General features: G+C 43.4%; 1 protein-coding gene across 1 annotated transcript; it reads right to left on the bottom strand.

Moving 5' to 3' along the window:
- Positions 1 to 39: 39 nt before the first annotated feature.
- On the bottom strand, positions 40 to 27,966 carry CDCP1 (CUB domain containing protein 1). The gene is made up of 9 exons (XM_037387122.1): positions 27,832 to 27,966; positions 14,601 to 14,804; positions 12,933 to 13,289; positions 11,231 to 11,599; positions 7,478 to 7,705; positions 6,419 to 6,799; positions 5,568 to 5,933; positions 4,173 to 4,254; positions 40 to 2,981 (listed from the first exon to the last, which is right to left on the bottom strand). The coding sequence occupies exons 1-9, from the start codon at positions 27,905 to 27,907 to the stop codon at positions 2,543 to 2,545; spliced, it is 2,502 nt and encodes an 833-aa protein (XP_037243019.1). The 5' UTR covers positions 27,908 to 27,966; the 3' UTR covers positions 40 to 2,542.

Genomic DNA, 27,966 nt, shown 5'->3' with positions numbered 1-27,966 from the left:
ATAGCATATCACTGACTATGCGAGAAAAGGGCACGCACAGTCGGCAGTATATTGTCCCAGCAAACCAGATTCTCTAGAAACCCATTTCTATTGTCTAAGGTGATGGTGTAGCTGCCAGCACTAAGACATCAAAATACTCGAGGCTAAGTTTACACACACATGAGGAAGACATACACCAGTTACTCCAGCATTGTTGTATTTTATTTACTTTTTAAAAAAATTAAGTCACAACTTTCTCTTAATGAAAAGTGAACCGGAATTTGTGCCTGAACTCTTAGTCTAAACATACCAAAATAAGCACAGTGAAAGTCAACCTTAGACTGGAAACAACTGTAAACTAAGGTTTATATTGCCATACCAAAAGTTATTTATTCTAACAAATAAAAATACCAGTCAATAAGCATCATCATCTTCCTTCAAAGATCAAGAAGTTGTTCACAAAAGCCTGACTTCCACTACATTTTCTTTAGTTACTTAGCAGGAACATGAGCTAAAAAAATTCATCTAAGCAATTGCAGAAACCAAGCTAGAGGGATGAGACAGCCTTGACTTTCTGTTACAGATTTCTCATTCCTTTTCAATAAACAATAAGTAAGAAACATTGACCAGACAAGTCCACAACCAAACTAATCTGATAAAAATGTATTGTGGCAATTCAGTTACCTGAGAGAAACAGCTATCAGTATTGTAAAAAAACCATAAAAAATAACAAAAAAAAAAAAATCTTTTAAAGCTCTCAAATGACATTACAATGACCCAAGTAAACATTGAAATATGTGATTCCAGTGCCTAGCCAGAGATCTAGGAACGCACAATTCTATATTAAAATTGATAAACATAAGCAGGAAAATACATGAAAAAATTAAAAGGCACTTTTAGCTGGCACGTTTTGCCATATACTACAGAAGACTGAGTCAGATATGTCACTATACTGAATCTTATAGTGGTCCAAGCAGTATAATGGTATACACTGTTAAGTACACACAATTGACCAAATAAATAGTCAATTCACAATGCCAGCATAGTTAACATAGGAAGAAATCCAATTATTATTTTTAATGTAAACAGTAAAGTTTTTAGTAAAGACATTTCAATTTTAGACATTATTATATTTTTAACATCATGGCATGCAACACTGTTTAAAAGTTTTATGGCACCTCTGTATCACTAGGCAAGAAACAGTCACGATAAGACTTTGGAGACAATTTCTCAAGTCATCAAGCCTAATGCTGCACACAAAATTGCAAACATCCTCAGTAACTGCACACCTGGACAAACCAGATGTTTGTATATAAAAGGCAGCTTTATTCATATACCTGTAGTCCCCTGCACAAAGACCTGACCCTCAAGTTTTAAAAGGCACAGAAACCGAGGGGCATGCTAACTACAGCACTTAAAAATGAGACCTATTATTTACCCGATTTCAAGAGGTGTCTTTCAAAGGCAGCCAGACAACTGAAGTTCAAGTCCAGCAAGAAATCAAGAGCTGTCCCTACCATCATTTCAACATGGTTGTTGTATTCAGGCTGATTAAAGAAATATTTAAACATCTAGGCTTTCCTTATGGATTCACTCTCATTCTTTGCATTGCAGAGAAACCACCTGCTGGAAACAGTCAGTTTTCTTTACCCCTTTTTAACACTGATTAAATAACCGAGCATCACTAACAGGTGAAGTGAAAAGCATTAGTAAACAGCTGTATGACCACATCATTATTTCTTTATTGAATTCTTACTCTTACTTGAGCCAAAAGCGTAAGATGTGTCGTAAAATGTGAATGCTACAGGTATCTGGAACAGAAGCCCAGATTGTTTTAGACTTCTGAAACTGTTTTTGTAAAAAAGCAAAGAAAACACAATCTTTGGTGTAGGCTCACACAGTGCTATCCAAGTATGATAAAATCAGCTGGAAATGAGAGAAAACCCATACTTCACTTCTGAACTAGAAGAGCCCAAGCTCAAGCGTTCACACTGGTCTTTCACTACACTTGCATAGTCACCAGCGTGCCAATTACAATGAATTTCCAAGCAGCAAGTGGTGGAAATTACAGTGTCCCCTCCTTTGCTCAGACATCAGCAGATTGCTTAGACATCTGTGCAACCTGGAGCTGCCCCAAGACGGTGACGTAGCCTATGCCTTCCAAGAGTCACCAACCAACACTCAGGAACAAATTACTGTCCAGTATTTCCTCCACTCACAAAACGCTCTCCCCACTCTAATTGCCACAGTTTTAAGCTGGCAGTTAGGAATTAATTTTCCTGATGTCATTATAATAAAAAGCAGGAGTGTACCTTTGCCACCTGTTTCAGAACCAGAAGCGCATGCAGTCCTGGAGTGTCTCAACCGGCTTTGAGTTTGCTAGATGTTCGATCTAAAACTGAAAGCTATCAACAGCTGAAGTTTTAAAAAAAATAATTAAAAACACACACACAAAACAAACCAACAGCAAAACATGTTTTTAAATAACACTCTTCAGGTTTTTTCCTAGACCCCTGTCCTTACACCTGTATTTCCACAGGAAACTGCTATACCTGGCATAAAATTACTCCTCCAAACCATCCTGTTCCTTATTTTCCAGCAAGGACTGACTCCTATCTCCATTATTCTTTTCACTTGTATCTCCATTGTCCTCTGATTTCTGATGAGCAAACGTGTAAGTGTCCTGGTCTCTGTCCGTCAGAGGTGGAGATTCCTCGGTGTTAGAAGAGCATTTAATGTCTTTTCGGAAGGAGAATGGAGGTGGAGAAGGTGGCAAGCTACCAATGGGTCCATCAAAAGGCCGGTACACGTCAACTTCTGGAGTGACTGAGCCATTGGATTCCTTCAGCAAGTGCCCATAGACCATAGCATCATCAATAACCGCATAGACATGAGACTCATTGTTTTTCCTCCCTTTTGTGAATAAGCCTTGTTTTCCCGGCACCTGAGTATTCACGTTAGCATTATACACTCCCACCATGGGATTCTGGCTTTTCTTCCTCCTGTTACAGAGTTGAAATTGTTAACAGGTCAGAAAGAACACACGGCTGATGCATCTGAACTCAGTAACGACAGCTTCTGTGTACCCATCCCAGTCACCCAGTGTCAGGCAGTCTGCCCTGACTGAAGGCTTTACTTGCAATCTTAGGATAAATAACTCGAGTTTAGACATGTTTTTTTAAACAGAGCAGAAAGTAACTTCATGCTATTTGGTTACCTACTGCTGCTCTGCTGACCCTGAATTTTGCAAGATTAACTCCGATGGCCTCCCAAGCATGGGGGTCCTGGCTGTGCAGTGTACCGAGACACCCAACATCCACGCACATTAATAGGACCTAGAGGCCACTAGATCCTCACAAAACAACACTGAGCATTACTGAAGACAAGTAAGATAGCGAGTTCTCTATGAAAGTCAAATGAACTTTTCTTGGTTGCACCTTCTGCAGCAACTGTCCCCAAAATAGAAAGACCAAAGGCTGAACTGAAGAGTTCTAAGCCTGTATTTGTAAAGTCTTTCCTGTGTGGTAGTGTGCTCATAACTGTTCTAGCCTTCCTATTGCACAATTTTATTCAAACCCTACAGTTTTAGAACCCAATCACCCTGCCAGCATACATGTATCAGAAACCCCAAGCTATCGATGACTTCAGACTCTGCTTGCATGAGTAACACTATGCATGTTTGCTTAGCACAACCTAGTTCTCTCCCCAAGGGCTTATCTCATAGAAAAATGCTCCCACTTGATGTGCAAACTTCAGAAGTTGCTGGAGGTTGTGCAGATGAAAGATAGCTCCTAGGCTATCTGGGTGAGTTTACAGCTTGTTTAAACAAAGTCTTGTCTAGAGTCAGAGGTGCAGCAGCCACATTCATTGTTATTTCATTTCATAAGAATTGCTGGTGAAGTCCAACCAACAGCTAACCAACAGTACAGCCAGAAGCCTGCGCTAAGGCCAAGGCAGGCAATGCCCTAGAGGTTGAAGTAGTGTGACTCCAGAAATGCTGCTCTACTCTTAAAGTCAGTCAATTTAGAGTAAAGCAGCATTCCTGGAGTCACACCGCTTCCACTATTGACTACCTCATGCTTCAGACTCTTGTTCAAGGCGTCCATACCAACACATGAAACAAGAGGGCCCAGCAGCTTTCCCAAAATGCCTTCTTGAACTGCTAAGTTACACACACCAAATTATGAACTTACTTCTTCTTAACACAGCACACAGTCAGTCCAATAGCTGTGAGAACTCCAGCCCCAGCCACCACAGCAAGTATCACTCCTAGGTCTGCAAACAGAAAAGGCACAAGGACATTGAGCAAGAGAGAAAACATCCAGCTTTCTGCTAAAAGTTGTCTGGGTTTGAACCTCTTTAAAAGCTTCTAAGCATATCGGCTGCCTGCATGGCAGGAGTTTCCGAGCCACACTCACCACAAGGCAACACAAGCCATTTCCAAGAGATTGAAGGCCAAGCAATGACAAACTCCTGCTGCTAGCAGTGGAGCGCAACCAAGAAACACAACCAACCCACCCCACCTCCAAGGGTTCAATACAGCTCATGTGTGGCTGAACTTACCTGCAGCATCTCATATGCCTCTGGCTGAATAGGCAGGGAAGAGAAGAAAGTGTAGAAAGAGACAGAGAGGGATTCAACAGAGGAAGCGGTGACGTTTCACCAACTTCTCCTCAATACCATCCTTTCCTCTGAAATAAACAATTTGTGTTGACCTGCATGTTTCTAGGAGTCATAAAATTGATTAGGAAAGTCCATGCATAAGCAAAGGAAAATGCTGCGTGTTTTAAAAGCATACATTACAAAAAAAGAAAAAAAAAGAGGAAAAAATAGAAATGTGTACTGGTTTAGTTCTAGCTCGTGTAGCCAATACCTTGACAGACAGAAGTCTCCCAGAAGTGAAGAGGCAGTGCAAATTTGAAGCAAATTTACATAAGCAAAGCCCACCCCAAAATGTTTCCCCCTCGCTGTTTTTGTTGTTGTTGGGTTTTGTTTTTGTTTTTGTTTTTCTTGTAAACTATGTTTCAGGGAGGTGAAGGACAACAAGAATGCAGATTTTGCCGTCAATAGTCAGAACGCTCTCCACTAAATGGTCAGATCTGCCCCAGAAATTATTTTTTTGTTTGTGTGAACACTGAGACTAACTGAACTACTACCTGGATGAGTAAGTTTGCATAATCAAATCCCAAGTCATTTACCAGGTTTGTGAACTTGGGAGGGAAAAACATCACTTGATCTTCTACATGCTGGCTGTATTTTTTTCCAATTAAAAAAGCTAAATTAAATTTAAAAAAATAAAATCTAGTCTTCCTCCCCTCAAGTACTGCAATCCCGTGTCAAAAAAAAAAAAGGAAAAAAAAAAACCCCAACCAAAAAACCCCCTAAAATCCCACAAAAACCCTACCACCACATTAAAACCCCTCCTTCCTCCCCAGCTTCTAGAGGTACCCAGCTGTAACTCTCAGAGGTTTTTGAGGAACAGGTATTTCCAAAGGCAGGGCTCTCATAACCCCCCCACGCAAGGAGGGCCAGCACCCATGACTGTTCCTCCAAGGGAAAGCAAACCACCACAACCTCACAGGACTCACCTATCTGCTTGTCAGCAAAGGCTACCCAGAACTGCAAGGTCAGTTGCGTCTTATCCACAGGTTTACAGTTGGAGACGTTTACCCAGAAGTTGTGATACATATTTCGGGGCTGGGGCAGAAGCTCATCCTCACGGCGCACAGTCTCCTCTGCCCCCAGTGTTTCCTCCTTTATGTTGACATAGGCACGGCCTGTCTCACAGGTGACACCCATGCGGTCCCTGGAGAACCCGAGGCGAGCAACTTGCTTATTGGGCACAATGACATACCAGGATATGGAGACATAAGGACGCAGACCATAAGGCCAGTTGGGAGTCTGCAAGTAAACTTTAGCTTTTGGATCTGGACTCACAGTGAAAGTGCACTCATCTGCAGTAAAGGAAAAGAATAAAGGAATGAAAACTTGGCTTTGATACTTCCTGGTTTGTTGTGGGGTTTTTTTTGTTGGTTCCCCCCCGCCAAGCTTGCTCTTTCAGCATGAAAAATTATCTGGTCTTTCTTCTCCATAACAAAAAAGCATCTACTATACTTGTGACCAGCAAATTTCTACAGTCAATTGCATCTCAGTATCAGCAATACAACTCACCTGTTGTCCCCTCCCACATCAATAATTATCACAATTAGCACAGATATATCTGCAGAATTTCCCACAGCCAACTATGCACCACCTGGAGTACAAAGTTCCTTCCTTCTTCCAGGAATAAACCATGACCCTGATTCAGACAAAGATTGCTCCCAGCAGTGGCTCTGGGACTAGACTCTAAAAAATTGAACTCTTATTTCTATTTATCCGCAAGCGCTCTAATAAGCGTATTGAGACATCCAACACCGTACAACAATATAGTATGTTTTACCTTTAATATGTGGCACAAAAGACATTTTCAGATCCTGATGGTTTGACTCATTAAGGAATCCTTTACCAAATGTTTTTAAGGCTATGGTAATATTATTTCTCATCTGAATCTTTTTAATGGATCCACCAGGACAGAACACACCAACATTCAACTCCATCTCTGGGGTGGCACTAACAATGCTGTAACTGTAGCTCGTGTTGCACCTCTGCTCTGGGACGTGTTGCTGAAGTTTCAAGGACGGAGACGTAATTTCTGTGTTGATCAAATCAGGAGCCAAGAGCTTCCAAATAAACTTATGCAGGCGAATTGGCAATTGGGTAATAGCCTTGGGCACCGAAAGGGAATAGATCTTCCTCTGACACCACCGAAAATCGAAGCAGCCTGCAATCACAGAAACAAGTCCGGATTTTCCTGTGTACCGGAGTACACGCACACACAGTACTGTCAGTTTTGTGTTACAGACCCAGATAAGCATCTACCTGAGAAAATATCCTCTCTTAGTAACCACATGTAACCAAACATATATCATTTGTATTTAAAGAGCTTTCCTTAAAAGGGTGCAGGACACCGAAGAAACCAACAGATACAAACATATTAAAAATCCCTCACTCAGCATATTGCTTTTGCTATATCCCTTGCTGACTGGGACACTGTTGCAGGCTAGTCAAGGTCCAGATACATATTTTAAAACTGTTTCTCTACTGTTAGTTGAAAGCATTTGGGAAAATCCTACACCAAGTGTATATGCAAGTGGCACATGACGCACTCCTGATGGCAACCTTGGTCCTGCATTTTCATGGGCAGATTTATGGCTCTCCTGCTCCATTTCCATATTTTGCAGTTTTCAGTGAGAAGATTCTTATGTGCCTCATAGGAATAGCTACGGGGTTCAACAAGGCCATCTCCAGATTCATTGTACCCATCTCTCAGCAGGCCAACACCTGGTTTCCACCCACACTCTATTTAAACTCCAAGCGAGAAAGAAGGTTTGGCTGACTCCTGGGGAAAAGCATGCAAAAGCATTCCCTAGGAAACAACATTAAACCACTTTTGTCATACTTATGCCTTTTTCAGCTGTGATCCTCAGACGGGACAAGTCCTTGCAGAGAAAGGAGATCTTGTAGACAGCACCAGACACTAAAGTCAAGACACGGTCACAGGTGCGAGGATCTTTACAGATCAAGCACATGGATTCAGACATGAGCGGGATGTGGGTGGGCCACCCTTCAAAGTGTATCGTTACAGTCATATTCCACTCCTTGCTCAGGTCGACCAAATGGGTGACATCTGCAACAAAAAACATCCCAGAACAATTACTAGCAAGCAGCACGGTGTGAGGAAAAACTTACTCTGTCTCCTCTCATCCCATTAGATGAGCAGCCACATCAGCTGTTTCTGTGTCAGGTAAAACATTATGTACTTCTTTCCATCAGTGTAATATGAACTCAGGCAGTATATCACATCACTCCTAGTTTACAGGGTTGAGCCCTTCCATACACAAACTCCATTTCCCTACCATTTTCCAGCTGTAACAGGATAACACATATGCTAGCTCCTTTTAAACAGGTTAGGCTACAATGTAAGGAGCTCAGCCAACTATGTTAGATTTGTTTTCCCCAAGAAGTTTCTGGTATTTCTTTTAAAGTCAGTTCTACTGATCACACAACAGTTGATCAGAAAAAGCATCGACAGCAGGTTGAGCAAGGCAAATCTCGCCCTCTGCTAAAGCACTGGTGAGACATCTGCAAATGCTGGGTCAAGTTTTGGGCTCCCCAGTACAAGACAGACCCCGATGTATTGGGGTAAGGCCAGCAAGAAGCCACAGAGACACTTCTAATGGGATGAGAGCATCTCTAATAGGAGAAAGGAACAAGTGAGCTGGGTGGCATAGGGGGATGTATGCACGTGTGTGTAAATGATATGTGCCAGACTCTTCTTGATGATGCCCAGTGACAGGGCGAGAGGCACAAACGGAAATACAGAAAATCTTTCTTAAACATTAACAACAACAAAGCAAGGTTGGTCAACAATGGAACAGACTACCCAGAGGCCTTTGGAGATACTCAAAACCCAGTGGACATAGTCCTGGGCAACCTGTGCTAGCTGACCCTGCTGGAGCAAGTGGCTGGACTTTATGATCTCCAGTGGTTCCTACCAACCACAGCCATTTCTGTGAGTTTGATAGCCTAGATGACCGACAGAAACATCTACTCCAGTCTAACTGAAAAATCACAACCCCTTATGAGACCTACTTCCATGAGTCTCCAGGCATGCTCCATAAAAGCAACTCCTACACAATATGTAAAACCCAGACATACATAAGGAGAAAGAGTTATGATTTATTGCCGGGTTTCCCCGATGAACTGGCTTCAAGGCCCTGTCTTCCATCACATACTGTTTGGCAGTGACAGCACGCTGGAACAATGGAGGTAAGAAGGGATGACAAACACCTCCCACATAAGCTAATGGCAGGTGCAAATACTTGGAACGGCTGCAAGGGGGAAGGATAAGGAAAGAGGAAAAAATCCAAAATTATGCACTACAGCCTAGTTCAAAGATTAACTATCATGTGGAAAGATAGATTTGGATCAACACAGCATCCTAATGCTGTTAACAAGGCACATGTCTCTGATGTCAAAGCAAGCAAACTGATCTGGCAGAAAATGTGCCTGTCCATGGCAGTGGGGTTGGAACTAGATGATCTTTAAGCCTCTTCCTACCCAAACCATTCTGTGATTCTACTATTCTATAAAGGACAGATTTTTTAAAAAATATACATACACACATACACTGTTATTACTCTTCATTTTCTGGTTTTAGCTGTGGACCTCAAAGTCATAAACAAAAGGTGAATAAAACAGCTTTCTCCAATGTGGGAAATCAGACACATAAAAAGGCAAGAGGTCAGATGGAAATCTCCATCATTGCCACAATCAAGCACAGAACCTAGGATTCGTACTGCAAGGTTAGCCATTCTTCAGAATGTTTTTTCTTGGAGCAGCTAAACATAGAGAGGGTTAGATCAAGAAGTTATTTCAAGTGGGAAGAGCTGTATTTCCCCCTTATTTAATGATAAGCAACACAGACAGCTGTGGAATACCCACATGTTTGGGAAGCTTTGAGAATATGCAAATACCAATAAAATTTTAGTAAGAGCCATGTTTAATTTGCACACTGCAGATGGCTTTTTTTTTTTTTTTAATTTAAATAAAAGTTTCAATACCATCCTGAGGGCTGAATTTGAATCTTTGATGAACTTATATGTATAAGATCACTCATGAAATCCTAATAAAATCCCTAGAGAAACCACTGTTGTCTCTCAAATCCAAGTGGTTCTTTACTTGCATTTCATTCAATAAATGACAACCTGTTTTTTGTACCTTTTTTTTTTGTGATTATCATCTCATTTACTGGCCATGAATACATTAAAATCCTTTTTTGCTTTCTAAAGTAGAAGAGAGATGAAGCTGATGAGTTGAATACAACGTTATCACTCTGTCTGGCTTCCAAGATACAACACAATAAATGTAAGCAAACATGATTTTGTTAACAATTTCAGGAGGATTTGCTGTTCCTGATTGGAGACAGGCTAGACAGACAAACAAGTGAGGATTAAAGTGGTGAGATGCTTCAGACTGTTCCTGGATACGTGACTTCATGGTACAGGGCATTCAAACTTTATTCTCTCTAAAATTACTTAGAAAGCCTCTGTAGCTCCTGATGCAGTGGTAGTCCAGAGTGTGGACTTTCCTCCACCTGCTCCCTCTGCAGTGAGGACACCTTGATTATTAATCTCCACCATGAACTGAGGTCACAGCTTAGAAGCCAGAGGATAAATCACTAACTTCATAGCTCATCACCTAACCAGGCCTTTTATTTGTTTTTAGATAAATGCTCTAGTATTACAAGTCATTGTATTAAGCCAGTCTGGACTTTGGGCAAGGAAACAGTAAAAGAATAATTTCCTTAGTGTAGCAACAAGCAGCAAGAAACCTAAAGAACATCCAAACATGTAGGGAATATTATTAGTGGAGTATCTTACTGACAACTACTTATCTAGTGTGACTTCTTCACACTAGATTGTGCTCAGACTTCTCTAGGAAGCAAAAAAAAAAAAACTCAGAGGAAGAAAGAAAGGAAGGAAAGATGCATATTGATGCCATTAGTAGTATGGAAACAATTTTACGTATCTCATTTCACCAGTTCATGCCATGGATCTTGCCACCTACCACGACAGCTGGTTTTACCTTGCTAAATGTGACTGCTTATGTAGAGAGCAGAAACCTAGGCTCACATTTTAATAATCATAGTGTCCCAATAAGCTTGGATTAAATTCCTGTACTGGAGAGCAGGCAGCAACATGTGACAATTCCAATCAAGCAGTTATGGTCCTTGTCCAATAGCTGGACTGGGCCCCCAGAGGGAACACAGTGACAAGGAAAAGCAAGCTGGTGCTTAGCTTTGTTTATATAATGTGCAAGACCTGATATGGCAGTTGTTAAAGGAATTTTTCAATTACACGATGCAGGTACTGGAAAAGGAAAGGAATCACCGTTTACAAGCTACAGTGTAAAATCTGCAATGGACTTTTAAACTCCACCCCAAATTTTAAGTTTCAGCATCACTGCTCACCTTGCCGTAATGGTGGCTTGGTGGTACCCAGGGCAGTAAAACAGGCCGCAGCATTGTCTGGCAACCCACCTCCTTAAACTAAAGTTCAAGGAACATCACAAAACCCTCAGTATTTTCCCTGTGGTGCTCAGCCCAGATGTTCATAAGAAAAAGCAATGGAAGGGGAAGGCAGGTACTTACTCTCATCAACCTGTGGGTGCTGAACGACAACTTGGAAGAGCAAGCGGAGGATGCCTGGGTTCTGGGCATCCTGATCACAGCCCTGCAGGGACAGATTGAAGCTGCCAGCGATATTGGCGGGCTGGCTGTCACTCAGTTTGAACACCTCTGGGTTGCTGAGGGAGCCAGGGATGTAGTACTCCACCCTCTCTTCTTTCCTTTCACAGTTTGAGAGGCTGTAGTTGTGGAAAAATACGCTTGCTCTCATGTTGGAAGGAATCACAAACTGCCACGTCATGAGCTCATCTTCTGGAAAGCCCAGTGGGTAGTTTGGGGACATCAGGGTGACTGAAGACTCCCCCTTCAAAATGGATTCAATAATGCACAACCCTAAAACAGGAGTGGAAAAAAAAATACAAAAGACATTCCAATTAATGAAGGCACACTGGCATATCTAGCACCCCAGCAGCTGAGTATTTTCATTTTGTCAGTGAGGCCATCCACTTCAGCTACAGGTGAGGTATTACAAACTCTCCAGATTAAAACATATACTCAAGCTGATGATTTTTTCTTCAATTACAGATAAGGTAAGGGACATATTAATGCAGCATTTTCAGTTTAGTGGGTTCACATTTCAAGTATGTGGACAGACAAGCCTTTATTGTTTGGAAGTGAAAGATCCTAGTTCTTGCTCCTGGTTTTGCAAGAGCAAACATGCACCTGACAACTACTTCTGCTTCCCTGGGTTTTGGGAAACAAAAGATGTGAGCTTTTATACCAGCAAGGAGCTCTGCCCCACCCCACCCCCCCCCAGATCTAACAAAAGCATGCCAGCAAAGAGCCTCAAATATGCATGATAAAGCACAAATGCAAACCATGGAGGCCATGTAAGACACTTTATGTTTGGATGACGCTTTGACAGCATGAAGCTGGGTACACAGAGATTATGGTCCTGCTCTAGGACTCCAGCGATGATATGCAACTGCAAGGAGTGCCAGGAGTTAAAAACTTGTATTCTAGAAACTTGAACCTGGAGCAGGTTCCTTTTAAAACTGACAGCAATAACTGCAGAATTAAAGTATAGAGCAAGAGCATCTCCCAAAAAAGGTTTGTCATGATATCACAAAGTAACCCACTGATTGCTATATAATATTCCAGGTATTTTAAGATGATTACACAACATTTTATGTTACAGGTTGAAACAGCTGTATTTAAGCAGTATTTAAGCCTTTCAGGCACTACTTCACCTTTTCCCATCTTCCTCTCATGAAAAAGAGGGACTAATTTGAGGCTCCAGAAGTTAAGGAAGCTTTATTTTAAAATAAACAAACCCAACTACACACTGCAACCAGCAAATAACTCTCTTGGCTCATTCTAATTACGCTATCTAGTCTCACCTAGCCAAAACCACAAAAACAACAGAGCAGGTATGTTTAAGTTTTAGGAAATTTAAAGAGATTGAAAATAAGTATTGTGCACCAAAACCAGCAATGCAGCAGTTTTCATAATTATTAACCAAACAAACTAAGATATTTTGACCCCAGAAGAGCACCAGCTACCAAACTAAAAACCATGCAACAATAGCTTTTGGAAAGATGAAGTGGAAGTGAGTTAGGGATAGCAGCACCACAACTAGGAGGTTACCTGACAAGAAAGGTTTAAATAATTCTGCTGCAATCTGCACGAGCTGATTACAGGTGAGGAAACGCTACTCCATACTTACGTTTTATGGAAGCCCTGTTAGCTATGTTGAAGCCTGAGGTGGTGAGAGGTGAGTTCCACGGGAGGTGCAGAGACAGGACAACTCCTCCCAGCAGCTTGACGCGAGACACTGACCCATTCCTGCAGAAGGTGCCAATGTTGACCTTGGCTGTATCAATACAGCTGTTGATGTTGTAGCTAACAAAATCTGGGCACGTCTCTCCTGGTTCAATCTGTCTTAGCCATGGGGTAGAAAATTTCAGTTCAAGTCCAGCCTTTGTACTTGCCTTCACATCCCAGGTGAAAGTCCTGTTAAGACGAGGTAGCCCCAGTGGGTACAGATGAACATCTCCAAATGGACATGGGCCTGACACACAGTCTAAATGCAGAGACAGAACAGCCATGACACATTCTGGCAAGCATTCAAGTAAACGAGGAATTTGACACTTTCCCCTTCATTGCTATTTTCACCATTTTTAGGTTGCACTTCTCTTCTACAAGCATTAAAAGACACTCCTATAACACGGTCACATGCTGTCTGCAAACAGGACTCCTAAACCATAGACGGGATAAACCTGCTTTCATCAGGCTGATTAACAAAATTGATTGTCTCTACCCGCCTTGTTTGTTGAAGAATTCAGAAGGTATTTAGTGAACAGGGTAGAGCGCTGAAGGGGCAAAAGTGAGAAATGCAATGTTAGGGGAGCTGGATATCATGGATCTAGGGAGCCAACTTCATCCCATCTCATTTGCAGAACTCCTGGCAAGTCATTAATCTTTAAATTTTCCACTCCTTGCCATGAACTGTATCTTCATTTCCCTGGTGCCTTGACGAACAATCTGGGCCCCAGATTTTGCAGAAGTGATGAATGACAACAACTGCTGCTGCACAACTCTGGGGAGAACTTAGAAAAGGATTCTCTGACAAATCTAAACTACTGGTATTTCTAGCTGGACATTAAAAATGAGCACACTTTAATCTACATCTAGGCTTCAACTTAAAAGAAGAAATATCACAAGGGCATCTTACAAATACATAATGAAATATTGCATGAATCAAATTAATAAAATGCCAAAATGCAAAGAGAATTGTCCTTGAACACCACCCCATGAAGACGTTACCAAAGACTGAATACCCTATTAAGTTTGGGATCTTGTTGAGAAGTAGCACATGTTCACACCATTAACATTAACATACACCAGGGATAACATTCAAAGCAAATGAAGCTTTAGTTACACTTGCAAATTTTCTTCTGAACTTCAGCATTTACTGAACTTCAGTACTGTTCATTAAATATAAGGAACCACATGCATGCTTTCAATGCTTCTGTTGCTCTTATAGACACAATCAAGCTGATCAACGAATAATGTGGGTCATACAGCATTATTAGTGCTCAGAGACTTTTGAAAGGAAAAAAGATTCTCTGATGCATTTATAAACTGCAGGAAAAGGGAAGGCAGCAAGGAATATGATGCAACAATTATTTAACTGTTTCCAAAACAGCCTAGTTAACGTTAATTCTGCCAGCCATAATACAGACCACTTCAACTTACATAGTTTCAGTAATTCAAGGTTTCCTCTTACCCAAGGTTACAGGGGATACCTTAGTATAGTAACTGGAAAAGACGGCACATAGTTTTATCAGAGGAAAATTACCACTGGGAGAAAAATTAAAACGCTTTATCTTACCAATATTTTTCTGAATTTCCATGATGAAATACTTCTCTGGAGTACTACAAGTGAAGGTAAAAGTCGTGCTCTCCCCAGGCTTTATCCAGAGTTCAGATCTGGTGACATTTTTAACATTAATTTGACAGCTTGGTGAAATACTGTGTCTCAGTTTAATCATAACTGTGACATTGTCCGCTGCATGAAGAGAGATCATAAAGGAAGCTAAGAGAGAAAAAAAAAAAAAACACAACAAAAAAAGAGGTGTTTTGTTACTAGCACACACAAGTATCACCAGGCATTCCACACATCCCCACAGATGCCACATTGTCAGAAGAAATATTTGCATCCACATTCTCAGAAGTTTCTTGGTTCTTCCAGTACAGCACAGACGACACAGAAATCCACTTGCTGCATGTGCCCAGAGGCAGGCATACATGAATTTGTGTAGGACCAGTTCTGCTCCAGTTTACCTTCACCACTGTTATTTATTTCACAATTTTAAAGTAGCTCAGCTATTCCATTCAAGTTTTTGTTGCCCTGATTTTGGTTTGCAGTCTGTTATGCCCACCATACAGCTTGCTTCATTTCTGAAGGCACCCATGAAGTCACGATAATTCAGGTTTATGCAGCTGCCACACAATCAAGTAAGCCTCAACTTTAATTGCAGGCGATGGTAACAAGACCCTCTGGGTATGCCTCAACAATTACTGAGACCAGAGGAGGCATTCTGGGGATACCAAAAGCACATACCAACACTTGTACATGTGGTCACGGACTTTTCCCACCCTCCCCACGTTTTACAACTCATCCTCTGAAGGTACAGGACATCCATGCAATGCCTCTCAGCAGCACAGAAGGCACCTGTGGCCTAGGACAGACCCTGTGTGCTCAGATACCTCCTCTCCACCCCGATACGGCCATCATTGGCTTTTGGGGAACACATAAAAAGCTCAGCAACCTTCACAGATTTCAACCCATCCTCAAGCACTACTGAACACAAGAGCACCTCTCAGAAGAAACGCTGGAGCCAAGAATAAACTGCTTGTTGAATAATCTTACTTCATGGGCAGCAGTTTATCAACAAATGGACCAAACCCAACTGTCTTCTAAAAAGATACACAAAAATGTAAGACACCAAGAAGCACTGACTGGACATTCAAGATGACTAGAAAAGTTATTAGCATTAATTTGATGCTTAGCAAAGATTAAGCCCAGCTCTGACTGAAGAGAGTAAAGTCTGCATTGAAGTCAACCATATGCCAGCCCCAGGTGAAAATCTGAGAAGAGGTCAGCTCGTAGGTTTTCTGCTATTTGTTTTTACTACTCTGCCTTCCTTATTTCAGTGTATGGAAGACACAATCACAGTGTCCACGGCACCTGTGCTTTTAATGTTTACCGGGGTGGGGGTGGGTGGAAACGTATATAAAAAAATGCAAGAGATCTAGAAATAAGGGTACCCCAAGATATGTTCAAAAAGGTCTCTTCCTTCACTGGGACATCATGCAGAGCTGCATGACAAAGCTCTGCCCGTACACCAGGTTGCTCATTAACCCAATAAAGAGAGGTTTACCCTAGCAAACCCAACAGTGCAGCACCCCAGGAGAGCCCGTGCAGCCATTCCCATTGCCAGGCAGCACACCAGGAAGACATAGGAAAACATCTGGCTCAGAAACGCACATCTGCATGGCGCCCCAGGCTCAGCCCAACCGCACAGCATCCCTTGAGCACCTGGACAGCCAGCCTGGCCCGGGCCAGTGACTGCTGCAATGGTGTAAGTACACTGGCCCAAGCCCAGAGACCCAGGGGCTCATCTGCTAAGGGTTGTGGGGAGCAGGGCCGAGCACACCGTGGGAACCCTTCATCAGCAGAGCCCTCTCATGGCAGATGAGTACACCAGAGACCCTCAGACCACCTACCCACCCAACTCACAGCTTCAGCCACCCCAGCTACAGAGAGAAGCATATTGCATTAATGACTCCACTTCCCTGTCCTATTTTTAAACCCCCCTGTTCAAATCTCCAGATTTTTACAGCAATCTCATTGTCTTGCAAGGCCTGACTTTCATTGCAATGTTTTGCAAAAGCCCTGGGCACTGAGCAGTCAGCACTGGCTATTGTCCTTCCCAGCCTCTGGGAACGCTGCAACTCCAGGTTCGCCAACACTAGACATCTAAAAATCTCACTTCTAAGGGGAGTAGGGCATAGAGTACTCAAAGAGATACCCCATCATGATTTTATTTGAGTTTTGTTGTTGCCTTTTTCCAGCCTTTCTGCCTTTTCTACACAATCTTGAGAGTCAAAAGATTTAGCAAGCCCTTGAAACTGCCTTATCTATTTGCCTCCAGGATCAAAAGCTTTAAAAGAAAACCTCACACCATGAGGCTGGCCAAATTTCTGCACATACTTGTAACAACAAGTCATCAACCCTCAGACACCATTAGTGAGAACCTGATCACCGAGTAAGTTTCCTACATCTTTTAAGTGACAGGACAGTCCTCTGACCCGAGAACATACACTGAATTCCCATGCCTCTTCCAATGGCTGGCACTACCTGACGTCTGCGTTCCTGCCTTAGAAACGCTTTTGCAAAGGTTTTCAATCTGGGTTTTCACCATGAAGAAAACAGAAACAACAAAACAACCCAACAAACAAACAACCATCCAGGCTAGGAAACTGGCTTGTGCCATGACCTTCCAAGCATGCAGGGGACAATTGCAGGGACAAAGTGCGCAGGGTGGGGAAAAGTAAAGCAAAGTCAGCAACCAGGATTGCTCCTCCTCCCTCTTTGGGAGGAAGCAGTTTTCAGACGAGAAAGTGAAACAAGCACTTCCAGCCCAGCCCAGAGTTTTGTTTTCCATAGCACTGGACACTTTTGGGGTTCTTTGGAGGTTTTTAGTTATCATGCTTAGCACACAAAATACCCTTTGACCGTGATAGTCATCACTTCTCTGATGTTTATGCCACCCAGATACGAAGCGTTAACAGCATAATACCAATAAATAACAACTATGGACAAAAGAGACTTCTTTCTTGCATATGGTAGTTGTCATACTCATCTACAGTTTCTACGTTTTACTAAGAAGTCTGTTCCTCACTTTCTGGTCAAACAGTTATCACTGTTTCTTTTCAGGACAGCACAGCCATACAACCAGCCTGGCAGGATGGAGAAATGCACCTGGGCCACAAACAGCCAACGCTTCTGCACCAAATGGTCACACACAGCTCTAAGATCATTTTTAGTCACGATGATTAAGTTTAAGCATAACCTTAAGCACATGACTAGCTTTAAAACAAAACCGATACATGCCCTGAGCTGAAACCAAGGAATAAAATATTTCTACAATTTGAATGGTGTTTTGAAGTAAGCAAAGATTTCCTACAAGGGTCAAAACAAAGCATCATCTTCCCCAGCCCTTGAAAAGACCTGACTTCTGCACAGGTTTTTTTTGCACACATACACCCTTCTTCCAGACTTCATGACCACGTAGCCATTCATCAGATCTCCCTGCAAGATCAAATCCTTGTTAGTTCAGTATCACTTTCCAGCATGGACATGGCCCATGCCTCAGCTTTCCAAAACACGACCTGCCCAAAATCGCAGAAGTGCTGTAATGATCAACATACCAACTATCAACAACGTCCTAGCAGGCAACAAGGACGCAGATCTTTACTCAGCTAGGCCCAGCAAAACTGTCTGCTAGAAACCCACACAAATACAGACACACCAAGCTAAATTAATGCATAACCAAACAGCTTGCTAAGATGATACTCCACAGATAATAATTTTGGCCAGAAATAAGAACATAATCCTGTAATGTCAACAGCAGCCAGCTGGTAGGGATGTGCTAAGCTACATTAGACTACCAAACCTCATTTTCATAGGAAAAATAGAAAAAAAGAATGGTGCAGAAAGTATACCCAGTGATCCCCAAACCACTAAAAAAAACCCAACCCTAAATGCCTAAACCCCCTAAACTATAGCCCCACACATGCAGCGCAATACAGACTACTTTAAAAGCACCTTTATTGCAGAGCTTTTATAAACATGAATCTCTTCATGACTCACACTAGATGTCTTTGTCTATGATTCCCACTGCATACCTTTTTATTAGGATTACCAGTAACTGTACATGTTTCTTGTAAAGAATGATTTTCCACACCTCGTTAACTCTGCACAGGAATGACACACAGGATATCCAAACCAACGAGAGGAAGCATTGCCAAGCTGGATTTGGTCTCTGTCTACACAAAAATGAAATCGCTGGACTAGAAGTTGTCAGAGATAAAGCCTGAAGTCCTGAGCTGGTTCACAGGCTGACGCAGACATCTGATCTGACCTCAATTTTTTTTCCTCTAAGCAATCACAGTTTTGCAGCCTCCCTTGGCTATTTCTTCAACTGTCCTAATCTCAATCTGCATCTTCCCTGCTGCAACTGGATTTCACTACTGCTCATTCTCATCTAAGGCTGTGCCTTCAGAACAGTTGTCTCATCACAGCATCCCTTTACCACTAGAGTAAAGCTTCTCTCTATGCGAACACACCTTGGCTAGCTTTTTCTCAACAGTATGACTTTTCCAAACTTTTCATAAATTTCATTGCTCAGAGGTCTCCAACTTGAGTTAGAAACAAACTGCATAGTGTCAGATTACTCCATAGAATTTAGCCTAAATTTATCCACTGTGGTTGCATCTGACACTAATCTAGAATTTTTAGTATGTCTATATAAATGTCAAAAGGATATTTTTCCTGTACAAGAGGGGGGTGCGATGTAGAAGACAGCTAGAGAGTAGTAGAGCCAGTGACATTCACCAAGAGCATATGTACATACATGGAAGGAAAAGACTTGGCAGGACAGAAATTTTTATGGCTACGTACAGTGCCTTGCTAAACAAAGCGGGAGTTAGACCAGAGCCCAGATAGCTTTGGCTAGAGGACTGCATTTTATTGCAGCAATTTATCCATAAGGGTCTATGGATTGTTGTATGTGACTTTGCTGGATGGATTAAAACAATCAAAAAACCTCCAGAAAAACAAGAAACCAAAGCCCACGAAAGCCACCACCACCACCAACAAAAAATCTCAGATGTTAATTTATCCCAAAATAATATACAATAGCTGTCGGTTTGCTCACTGCAGTTAAATCATGGGCTCATTCCACACAGCCAATTTTAACAAAAACCAGTTGGATGGTGCTGACTCAGACACTATTCACGAGCCGGTGGCAGCTGGAGGCGATGAGAGGCTGCAGAAGGCGAGTAGCAGCAATGCTCACTCCGGATATGAAATACCTGGATCCAAACCCCTGTTCTGCCTGAGGGGGATATGAACCCACACAACCAACACACCTCTCCAAAGAACAGGCTTGTCCACCGCAGCAGTTTGTGCCACTGCCTTGGGACAGGGATAGCACTGCTGGACTGTTTGTCTCTACGGCTCAGTAGGCTCTCCTGGAAAGCTCACTGCTTCTTCTGAGCCCCTGCAGGGATGCTGGCCCACAGGCATGCTCGTAGCCTGCTGAGGTTTTTCCACGACAGTCTACTGCAAGGGTTACAGCAAGGCGGTGGGAGCAAGGGGTACGACTCAATAACACAGTAACCTGGCCATAAGCTGAATGATTTCAGTTTCAAGCCATACCAACTCATCACCCTGATCTAACAGACAGCCTTGGTGCAGAAGACAGTAGCATTGGCAGGACACGTTCACAGGAATCCATCCAAAGCCTCCTTCATCTAGCAAGTGGACCTCAAGGCTGTCTCCTGCGTGATGGGGATCATAGGTTCCAGCTCACACATCCTGAGCTAACACCTCAATGGCTCAACTAAGAGATGCGCCAACAGCTGCACCTGATCATCCATTGCCACATCACCTCCAACACAATTCACTGCACAGTTGCATCAAGTTTGGCAACAACAGGTCAAAAAACATTTAAAAGTCTCCCTCTTTGCCAATTACAATGTTTTGTACCTGCCTTATTGAATTTTTGTCAACTTAAGTTCCACTCCACAGTAACTACAGCACTCAATTGCCCAAGCATCATCCACTCCTCCAGTTCCACCCTCAGTGCCCATCCAGGTAATTGCCTTCACATTCTTCAAGCCCTCAGCAAGCTTAGTCAGGGACCCATACACCACTTCTACTCTTCTCACCTACTAAATGGCACTGTGAGCAGCAGAAATCATGAGCACAATCACAAATTACAACGCTGCTTGCTGCAAGCTGCCGAAATCCTTTTCATAAAGCAAACAGGTTTTCTGTTTACATTTAAAATATAAACTAACTACTCTCCACATTGCTCCATGATCCCCTTATGTTTCAACTAGTCTTTCAATGCCATGCTTGCTTGGGATATGATGTTCATATTTTGTGAAAGGATTGCATTCAGAGTATCACCCAGAAAATTAAAGCTTAAAACCTGCAAAGCTTGTAAACACTTACAGATAGATGCTGCCAATGACTATTATGCCAGGGTAACCATCCACAGCTCAGGGGAGGGCACCTGTGGAAGAGTATCCATTCCTCAGCCACCACAGTACAACTCCCTAATCTTCACTGATTGTTTAAACTAGTATCTAAGATGGGGACGCAAAGCAGGCAAGATGTTGCACATCCCATTCTCCTCATCCACATCATCAGGAAGGGTGGATGCTTCTGGGGTAGTGATGTTACAAGCCATCCCAAGCACAACTCACCAGAGAAGGTCTGTCAGTACCCCATGCCAACAAGGTTGCTCACTCAAGGCTTGTTAATTCATTAATTTGTAATTCCTAACAGGAATAACTAAGCTGAAGTACCTTCAGCTTAAAAAAAAAAAAAAGTAGTAATAATAAATTTCAGTACTTCCATCTTTTTCTCTAGAACCTTTTTGGAAAACAATTAAGACAATGTATAAAAGAAATTTTGAAAAGAAGCTTTTTTCACCAAAAGTGGGGGGGGGAAACCACTTTGGGATTTGGCAAGCTTAGCTTTAATTACAGAAAGGAGAATGTTGACTCTGAGCTGCCTTTTCTTTATTATTATTTTACAGAAATTAAGTTTTGTTCCTTCTGTAGAAGTGAGATGCAGAGCTCAGAGAACACTGTCTGCAAGCTGACCACCAGCTCGCATGCAACATACAGAATGTACAACACATGGGTCTGCACATGTTGACAAGAAAATGTTGCACTGCCACAAGGAACACTAAGGCACCACACAAGTCGCTGGAGGAGCCTCCCTTGATCAAAGGGGTGTTTGCTTGCACAGTTTATCCCTACCTTGATGTAAGCCAGTGAGAGGACAGCATCTCGGAGCATGTCTGAGCAGCTCTTTGGTCTTGGCTCTGGTGAATGAAGGTGGAAAAAGTGCATTTCACAATCAAGGGTCCCTCCCATGCCAAACATTCTGTTGTCAACTCGTCTCTCACTTCTAAGAAACTTGAGATCATCCCTTTTCACCTCCACAGTTTGCAGTCTCTGTACACTAATCTCTCAGCTCCACCAAAGCCAGGGCCAACTCCAAAATGCCGGCATGATCACACCTTTCCAAATGAGTTTGCTCTGACAGTGAGTAAAAACGCTCACTTTGTTCCCCAAGAAATCAAAAGGCACAGCTCGAAGCAGGCTGTCCCATGGCACCCCTGAGGATGGCTGTCGAAAGTGTTCAATGGAACAGGCAAGGGTGAGACTTTTCCCCCCATTACAGGGGATAGGTTGAAAAACCCACCAAAAAAAAAAAAGTCCCAGTTTTCCCCCAGTGCTGGCAGCCTGGGCACTTAGAAGCAGACTAGACCTTACTAACACACACAGAATGCACATCCATTAGACATTATGGCATGATTCTTCAGCTGGCTCTTCCTGAAGTCTTCCAGGAGGTCCCATCAATACTACCTACACTAGGCTACCTAGGCTAGGCAGGTTCAGCTACAGGCAGCAAACCCTCGCCTCTGTCACCAGCTAAAACAGAAACAAAGATTTTGCTCTGACATAACAGCCAGCAGTCAACAGTTTTACTAAGCACAGCACAACCCACGCCACATCCTTTCCTTCATGCCCTGGTGGCACAAGCAGATGTTGAACAAGGCAAATCTGTCACACCTCCATCAGATCAGAGTTTTTGAGTTGAGGGATGGTGACCAGGCTTTATTAGCTGAATCCTATCAAGAGAGCACCAAAAGTCATCAGGTGCTCTACAGGAACTGGTTCATGGTTTGGCTCCAACAAATCAACCCGTGCTGCAGTGGGTGTGTTGTCCACCCCACAGCTGAGGTTTGACATGGGTACCTGAGCAGCATCAGCAAGACAGCTAATGTCCCAGAAACTCTGGGAGTGCTTTGTTAAGGTAACATATTTAGTCTTTCCACCAGCTGGGCAAAGGTTTATAAATTATAGAAGTTATTAAAAGATGTAGAATTGTAAAAAGATTTTAAAAGACACTTAAGAAAATCAAAGGAAGAGGATAGAGGTTTACCCAAAAAGAGCCCTGTTAGATCAAAACTGGTGTTCAAGGCCCATTTTCCCCATATCCTCCAGCCTAACACATGCTTTGCTGCAGCTGAGCCTTTTTAGGAGCTCTCACATGGAAACCAAGGCCAGAAAGCAACCACAGGGAAAGCTCAAAGGAGCACCCAGAAGACAGCAGGAGAACCTCGCTGCAGTAAGAAACAGTGGAACAGCAGTGAGCAACACCCAGCTTCCCTACTGCACAGCCCCAGCAACAACCCAGCAGCCCCGCACCAACCACAACACAAAGAGGTACCACCCCGGGGAACATCCACTGCTCTCAGGTTGCATTCGTCTGTCACTGCCCAGGACCCAAAGAAGATCATGTTTTGCCATCAGCAATTACAAAAAGCAAATTAAAATCTAATCAATACAGAGAAACTGCTGAAGAAGGAAAAGAGTTAATCAGCTATTATTGTACACTAATTTGCAAGCACACCCTGTCCCTGTCACCCGTAGCTGTAGCAGTCAACACAGGTAAAGCCAAAAGCATCTTGACTTTGCTCCCAGCATGCTGTTTCTAACGTGAAGTATTTCTGGAATGAACTAAGTGCAAAGTTGTTCAGCCTCTACCTAAGACTAAGGTTTTGGCAGATGGGGATTCCAAAGTTTATTAAACACATACACATGTATAAGTATCAATTAAGCTGGATGATAAGGGCTATACTAATAAACCAAGCCCCAGCAATACTTGTGAAAATAATGCTGCTATGTATTTCAAGAAGTCAAAACTTATTTTCAGTAGGTTTTTTTCAAAGCTCCTTTCTATTTCTATTTTTTCTATTTCTGTTTCTCAAAGCTCTTTTCTATTTCAACATCATCTATACATAAGATTAATTCTTTTAAGTAATTAACAAGCCTGAACACAACTGACCCAAAGGATACCTGATATCAGGTAGGTGAAAGGTTCTTCCCTTACTTCATAAAGCAAGCCCTGATTTCTGTCTAGAGAATCCTGTTACAGTGTAGCAAGACAATGCACACAAGTCAGAATAAAAATGAGAGTAGGGCAATTTTCTAGCTAACGAGTAATTTCCTCTGTGCCATAGGTCCATGGGTAGTACTCTGAACACAAGCTTCAGCAGCCCCCAACCCTTCCACCCTATTTCTCCCCTCACCAGTCCTTTCAGCCCACGCCTTAAGCCAATGCTAAAAAATAATCCCTTTCAGCCTGCTCTCCCTTAATTATTTTTTTTGCTGATAAGCCACCACAGCTCATCAAACGACAACCCCAGGCACAAAAGACTCTTGCCAGCTCCCTAAGGAGCCAGGCTCAGGAGCTGGTCCATTGTACCACGTTTCTTCTCTCCTGGGCCACTTCTAAGTAAAAATTAAGTACTCCGGACTGATAATGGCACAATGCAAGGAAAAAAAAAAAAAAAAAAAAAGAAAAAAGAAAAAAGTACAACCAACTATTCAGGCACAATAGTTGTGGTCTTAAAAGGAGAGGTCTCGATGGAGCGAGCAAAGAGCAATTCAGAATGGAAATAATCCAGCTTCCACTGACTTCCAGAGCAGCACAAACAGGCCAGTTATTTATATAGTCAGAACAGCAGAAAGACCTTGCTAACAGCTTGGGGTTTTTTTACTTTATTAAGAGAAGCAGCTTTACATGTCAAGACTGATGCATGATTCAAATCAGTCAGTTGCCAAGAAAAAGTTAACTGGAGGGTAGAGCAAGAAACAACATGGCATTATCTGCAAATTCACTTCTTGTAACGACATTTTAAAGACAAAGCCCAAAATACATATGCAGATTTTATCACATAAGGGTACTTTAAATCTGAAATATTTGTTTACATTTCATAGACATCATAAAAGTCTGATTAGCTGCATTATTAGTGCTTCAAAGAAACATGTTTTAGTTGGAAAAGACATTTTCAAAGGTCAGATACGCAGTACTATGTTCATGCTCCCACACCTATGCAAAACTATCGAACCAAATACTTTTCTGTCGTTTTCCACCTTTAAGTTAACCATTGTGACACTTGATAATTTACGCTACGTATAAAGTTGCATCTGAAAAAAAACACAAGCTCCTCTGAAGACAATGTGACCAGCCACGCCTGATCTACACATTCCTACAAGACAGTAAGAACACCACCATAACAGTGTACCTGCTGGGAAAGGGTGGGGAGAGAGAGCAAGAGAAGGAAGCACTTCATCAAGGATGACAAGAAACAGATTTAGAGACAGGCACACCAAGGTTTGTAGCCTTCCCACCAGAGCATCACCAGTCCCTGAGAAGAGGCACACGTGCCTCATACCCACCTTGCGCGTGGTTCTGCATGCCCAGCCTGAACCTGGCCTCGCTGAGGGGGAGACAGCTGCAACTTGCAGCCAAAATGCAGCAGCAGCAGTGCGAGCAGCAACGTCAGCACCAGGGCAAGGGAACTCCCAAAAAATAACCGACTGCATTGGGGTGCTGGGGAAAGAAATCAACCTGAACTATTCTGAGCTTTCAGGACAAACTTTTGCTCAGGGAAACGTTACAGTTTCAGTTGTGCAATAACAAAAGCAGCTCCCACTGGGATGAAGGACATACCAGGTATACAAGATCTGCCAGCAAACTTGGGAAGGCACCATTCCCTCCTCCCGTCCCACTTACGCCATCACAACCTTCAGCCTGCCAACCAGTGCCACTAACGCAGCTGAGACTGAGCCACCTCCTGAGGGGGGGACAGAGCTGGGGGCCCACAAAGAAGCAGAAGGCACTGAGTTAGTGAGTTTGACAGGATGACTGAGGACCTGGACCCAGGAGCAGTGGTGCTTGTGCAGGACAAGCAGACAGAAGCATGCAGTTGGAAAGGAAGGGACTGGAAGAGGTAGGAAGAGGGACTACCATCAGTGGCACCAAACAACTGGGTCTACCAGTGGTATTTTGGGCAACTTCACCATTACTAACCTTGTTTTACAGAGTAACCACAAAGCTTGCTCCCCCCAGTTCCTCTAGATTAAGCTAAGCAAGCCCCAGACCATGCAGACATCTTGTTTGCAGGGAAGGTTTGCACAGGACAAGTGAGACGTTCCTCATCAGACTCACCATCATCCTTCCACTTCCTGCTCCTTCCCATCTGATTTGGTTTTGTCATCTTCCCGACAGGAGTTGTTACAATCACACGCAAAGGAGACTTGCTCAGCTCTCCAGGGTCACCACCTGCACCCACAGCCACCACACAGCTGCTGTCCTGCTCACTGCTACACCCAACCAACTACTGGTGTGGGCCCAACTTTGCATAAAGAGGGTATAAAGTATTTTTTAAATGCCAATGTGAATGCACAGTTTGTTTGGATGTTTTAAGCAAGAAGCAAGAGATATTTTTAAAGAAGATGCAGGAGCAGATGATGACAATAGGAAAAAAAAACAAAGACAGTGGCTCAAAAAGAACTCTACTGTGCCTTAAAAGAAGCCCAAGAAATTTAACATAAGGCATCAAGAAGATTGGAGGGTGAAAGGGGATTTTGATAACACAGTTTGACCAGAGGGTGAGGACTAATGTGTGAATAGGCTGCTGCATCTCTCCACGAAGGTCTAGACCTATGTATGCAAAAAGATGCAACTGAAGATTTTTTTAATTCGCTACTTCAACAATACAAGACTTTTGGAAAGTCTAGCTCCTCTCCTAGCACTGATCCATCTAAGCTTTTAAAAGTTTGAGTTTTTTGAAAACACCACACAATTAACCACAGTATAACATTATTTCTTTCCTGTGAAGAGCCTTATAGAGGCAAATAGCTGTTATTCATTCACTCAGAGGCAATACATGAAATACAAGTATTTTATGTAAAAGACTACGCAGCTTGAAACTTAAATCTCAGTGCTATCCAATTTCACAGTCAACATTTAGGTTTTATTGTTTATAATAATAGCCCTAAGCCACAGATCTGCACAACCAGTACAGTTAAAGGTAACAGAGCTACGTTAAAAAGGCATTAATTTCATATCAGAGTCTTTAGGTTATTCACAGTCACTGCAAATAACTCAGCAGTTACTTTCTATAGAAGAAGACATACTTTAAGAGTCTTTAACAGGACCAATAGCTATACAATGGACTGTTTAGATTTGAGGATGAGCATTTTTTGCAATCAAGCAGCTTTGGAAATTGAGGAAAATCCCACAGACTGTCTCTGTGTTCATAACTGGCATTCTCTTGGGGTCACAGACAGGATTTAAGGAAATTATTCACGGGTTATACACATGGGATTGCATCAAGCGTCCAGGAATTTCAAGACACAGAGCTCCCACCTGCTCCGGCTCCCAAGTTACCTGCACAACCAGTTCTCCAGTAAGCCAGAACGTAAAGGTCAAATCATTTGCCCTGCTAGCACTTATTTCACGAAGAAAGAGGGATGTTCCAACGAGAGGTGCTGAGACGCGGTGCCCCCACGCCCTCTGCCCGCGGGGCCCGAGCAGCGCGGCCCGGCAAGGCCGCCCCCCGCCCCGAGGGCCCCGCCACCGACGCCCTGAGCCCTCGCCCCGGGCCGACGCGGACCCCCGCACCCGCAATGCCCGGGCTCGCCCCCCCCGCCGGCACTGGAGAAAGGCGGCCGCTCACGCTCCCCGCGGGGGGCTGCGGCTGCCGCGACGCACCGGCACCGCCGAACGCTACAGGCGCGGTCCTAGCCCGCTCCCACACACACACTCTCAGCACCCGATGCCGCCCCGGCAGCCGCAGCGCACGGAGACGAGCGCGGAGCCACCCGCCTCCCGCCGGGCGGGCCCCTGCCCGGGCAGCCCCGCCGCGCTGAGGGGCGCCGGCCCGGCCCGGCCCTACCTTCCCGCCGCAGGAGCTGCGCCGAGGCGGCCAGCAGCGCGGCCAGCAGCGCGGCCAGCGCCCGGCCCGCCGCCATCTCCCTGCATGGGCCCGGCGCCGAGGCGGGCGCGGGTCCCCTCCGGCGCCGCCGCCGCT

The sequence above is a fragment of the Falco rusticolus genome, chromosome 4 (genome assembly GCF_015220075.1).
Source record: "Falco rusticolus isolate bFalRus1 chromosome 4, bFalRus1.pri, whole genome shotgun sequence".
Classification (NCBI taxonomy): domain Eukaryota; kingdom Metazoa; phylum Chordata; class Aves; order Falconiformes; family Falconidae; genus Falco; species Falco rusticolus.
The sequence above is the reverse complement of the archived record's forward strand: the minus strand, read 5'-3'. Positions and strand labels throughout refer to the sequence as shown.